This window comes from Phoca vitulina, unplaced genomic scaffold (genome assembly GCF_004348235.1).
Source record: "Phoca vitulina isolate PV1807 unplaced genomic scaffold, GSC_HSeal_1.0 scaffold1951, whole genome shotgun sequence".
NCBI lineage: Eukaryota > Metazoa > Chordata > Mammalia > Carnivora > Phocidae > Phoca > Phoca vitulina.
Genome location: NW_022591638.1, coordinates 1 through 3,147, shown reverse-complemented (window position 1 = coordinate 3,147; position 3,147 = coordinate 1). Strand labels below are relative to the sequence as shown.

Here is a 3,147-nt window from a genome sequence, read left to right as displayed (position 1 = left end):
GAGACAGAGGAGTGAGTAAGGGGAGGAAGATGGAGGAAGGGACCCAAGTTCCCCAGAGAGGAGCAGACACCAGGGGTGCAGGAGGCAGACAGGAAAGAGCTCTGTCAGCCAGAACCTGGGCAGAGCCTTGGGAGTCAACCAGAGACCAACCCAAAGCCCCCACCCAAATGATGCCCCCACCCCTAGAGAAGACCTGCTAGACCCTAACGCAGGCAGGACAGAGACTGCTCAACAACCACACCTCCCCCAAGGAGCCCCCACTGGAGAACAAAATCTCTGAGTCCCGAGGGAGGGTATCTTTCCAAGCCCACCATCATCCCCAGAAATAAGAACAGTTGAATTCAGTGTGGGGCATAGAGAATAAGATGGCACACCGTGCCAGGATTCATTTCATACCAAACAACTTTAAATAAGGACCGAGAAGGTAGTTTAGTTGAATTTCTAAAGTCTTTGTTAATTAGATTATAATCATATCAGAGAAATTAACTCACTTCAATATAAATCATTTCACTGTTCTCTATAAGCAGAAATTCAATTTGATTCAACATATTGAGTGACATTACAGATGAAATATATCGGTGTAAACACAGAAATTAGGGGAACATGGATCCCAATGTAAAACTTGCTATCTTGTTGGACAGAAGAAGAAATAGGAATTTTTCTAAAAATCAGAGGGAACCAGGAGAGGATTAAATTGCAAGCTGGCTTTGATGCTCTCTCTCCTGTGCCTTAAAATGTTATTTTCTGTTTTCAGTAATATACACAATCCAGCCACCTAATCAATTACGTTAGATCAAAAAATCATGGAGTTAGAAAGTTCTCTGCAGTCTTCCTCCCCACTTCACCCCTAATTTTCTCTATTTATCTTTCTCGTTAATTTGGGGAAATCATCAAAGGATGTGGGTGGATTAAGAGCTAACAGTAAGCTCTTTTGCTCCTAATATCACCCATTCCTGGCAGGCTCACCCCCCAATGCAGTGGGCTGTCAGGAAGAGTAAATTGCCCCCTCTGATGCCATAATCTGCCATGGTCTTCCCATCTTCCAGCCTCTTGCCGTTGCAAGTCACAATCTGTTTCTCAGGCATGATAGCGGTCTTGGTCTCTATCATCTGTTTCACCTGGGCCACTGAGCTGGACCTTCGCACCTGGAGGAGGTGCCTCTGCCCCTCATCACCTGACTCCACCAGAAACAAGGGCAGCTCCTCATCACTGGGCTTCACCACCTTCAGAGTGAGGTGGATGGTCGTCTCCTTGTCAATGCCGTAAGATGACAGCTTCCTTTGGGGCTTTAGAGTCTTGGAGCCCATCAAAAGGACCTGGTCTTGCACGGGAACCTTGGTCTTAGCCCGGACGTGTTCATTGATCTTCTTCACTCTGTCATTCACGTTAGCAGTGAAGGTCATTGATGTCCCTTCTTCAGAATAGACCTTCACCTGGACAATGAAGGCCAAGAGACCTCAAATCAAGGTGCCTGGAATGCCTGCCATCTTTTACACCACTGTCCCCTCCTTGCCCAGCCCCACCCTCCCTGCCTGCCTGGTCCTCCAGCTCCTTTACAAAAGTTGTGTCCCTCCCTTTCTTGGAACTTCTCTTTGGGAATTTCAAGCTTATAACACAGGAAAATCAGTCTTATTGCTTTACAACCATACCTCTCATTCATCCCAATGTCATTAGTGATTTCCCACGTTATTTGCCTGCCTCCTATCTGGATAAAGTTTGTCAAATGTCAAAAACTAAATACAATTACAAAGCATCCCAAATTATATACCAGACACTAAAAACAACTCCTAAAGAGAATTCCCAAGACTTGTCAGCCTCATGGGATGCTCACACACTGCTCTCCATGACTACTTTAGAAGGAAACCCTGGCCAGGACACATATTCTCTGTACTCCTGGTTTCTTTCTTAATGTCCCATGGCCTTGTCATAACTCACACATTACAGTGACACTGTGTTCAGTGTGACTTGTTCCCCGGACTTCCTGTGTTTTTACATCTACCTATTGCAGAATATGATCTCCTCCTGTTGCTAGACCAGGGCCTCACTCACAGAAGGTAGGGCCAGATCTAAGTTTTCCTTCCATAGTCTGAAGCTGGACAAGCTCACCTCCGTGTTGTCACTGGAAAGCCTGGGAGGACTTCCCTCATGCTCCATTCAAAACCATCTTCCCAGTTGGACATCACAGACATTTCCTCACTGGACCGATGCCCCTCCATGCTAAGGACCACTTTGATGCCAGCCCATCTATAGTGCCCATACTCTTTATAGGCTCATGCATCAGATCATTAACAGCTTAGAGTAAATGGGTTTTGTGTGCCTCTCTTTTGGGAGGAGAAGGAAGTTGAAGAGCCAAGGGACCTCTAATCAGAAGAAGGAAAAAGGGCTCCAGACAATATTCCCATAGTTTCAAATCCAGCCCTGTGATTACGAAGCCCATTCCCACTTCCCACCATCCTCCCCTAACAGTGGCCAGTTGGGTCTGACACACAAGAGCATTCAGGAGCCAAATGAGCTGCTTCTATTCCCAGAATCTTCCTTCAGCTTCGGTAGCTATCAGAGCCTGTCTCATCCCCTGCAGGATGCCTTCCCAGCCACTCTGCCCCCACATCCCTCATAGACTCACTCCCCATCCCTTGGAGGTGCTTTTTCTCTCCCCATCCCCACTTTCAAGCCCCAACTTACACAGAGGCAGGAAGCACTGGATGCCATGTTTGCAATCAAGGGAGCAGACATAGGAGGCTGAGGAAAAGGACGTGCATCCGGCTTATATAAGAGCTGAGTTGGAAATCCCCTGCCTGAACCACTGTGCCTGTGCCCCTTTTTTCATGATATCGTGAATTTTCTTTCACTTTCACTAGGGCAGAGTCAATAAACAAAGAATACTCTCTGATCAAACACATTTCTCTGTTCAGAACTTCCCCAGTTAACAATCCACCACTCCCAGTCCTGACTTATGACTGCCCAGCCTGGGGCCCTGGGCCCTCACCCACTTCAAGACCTTTACTGTCTGATGGTCATCTCTTGCTGCTTTCAAGAACCTGCCCCATGCCATCACTCAGGGGCCTTCCTGAGAGCAAGGGTGCCCAGGAGAGGATGTAGGCGTCTGTGAGGAGTGATGTGACCGTGAGCAGCCTGTTCACACCAGCC

At 47.5% G+C, this 3,147-nt stretch overlaps 1 protein-coding gene across 1 annotated transcript; it reads right to left on the bottom strand.

Moving 5' to 3' along the window:
* Positions 1-428: 428 nt before the first annotated feature.
* LOC116629654 (ubiquitin D-like) lies at positions 429-3,124 on the bottom strand. Its single transcript, XM_032399890.1, has 2 exons — positions 2,683-3,124; positions 429-1,433 (listed from the first exon to the last, which is right to left on the bottom strand). The coding sequence occupies exons 1-2, from the start codon at positions 2,731-2,733 to the stop codon at positions 963-965; spliced, it is 522 nt and encodes a 173-aa protein (XP_032255781.1). The 5' UTR covers positions 2,734-3,124; the 3' UTR covers positions 429-962.
* Between the last annotated feature and the right edge of the window lie 23 nt (positions 3,125-3,147).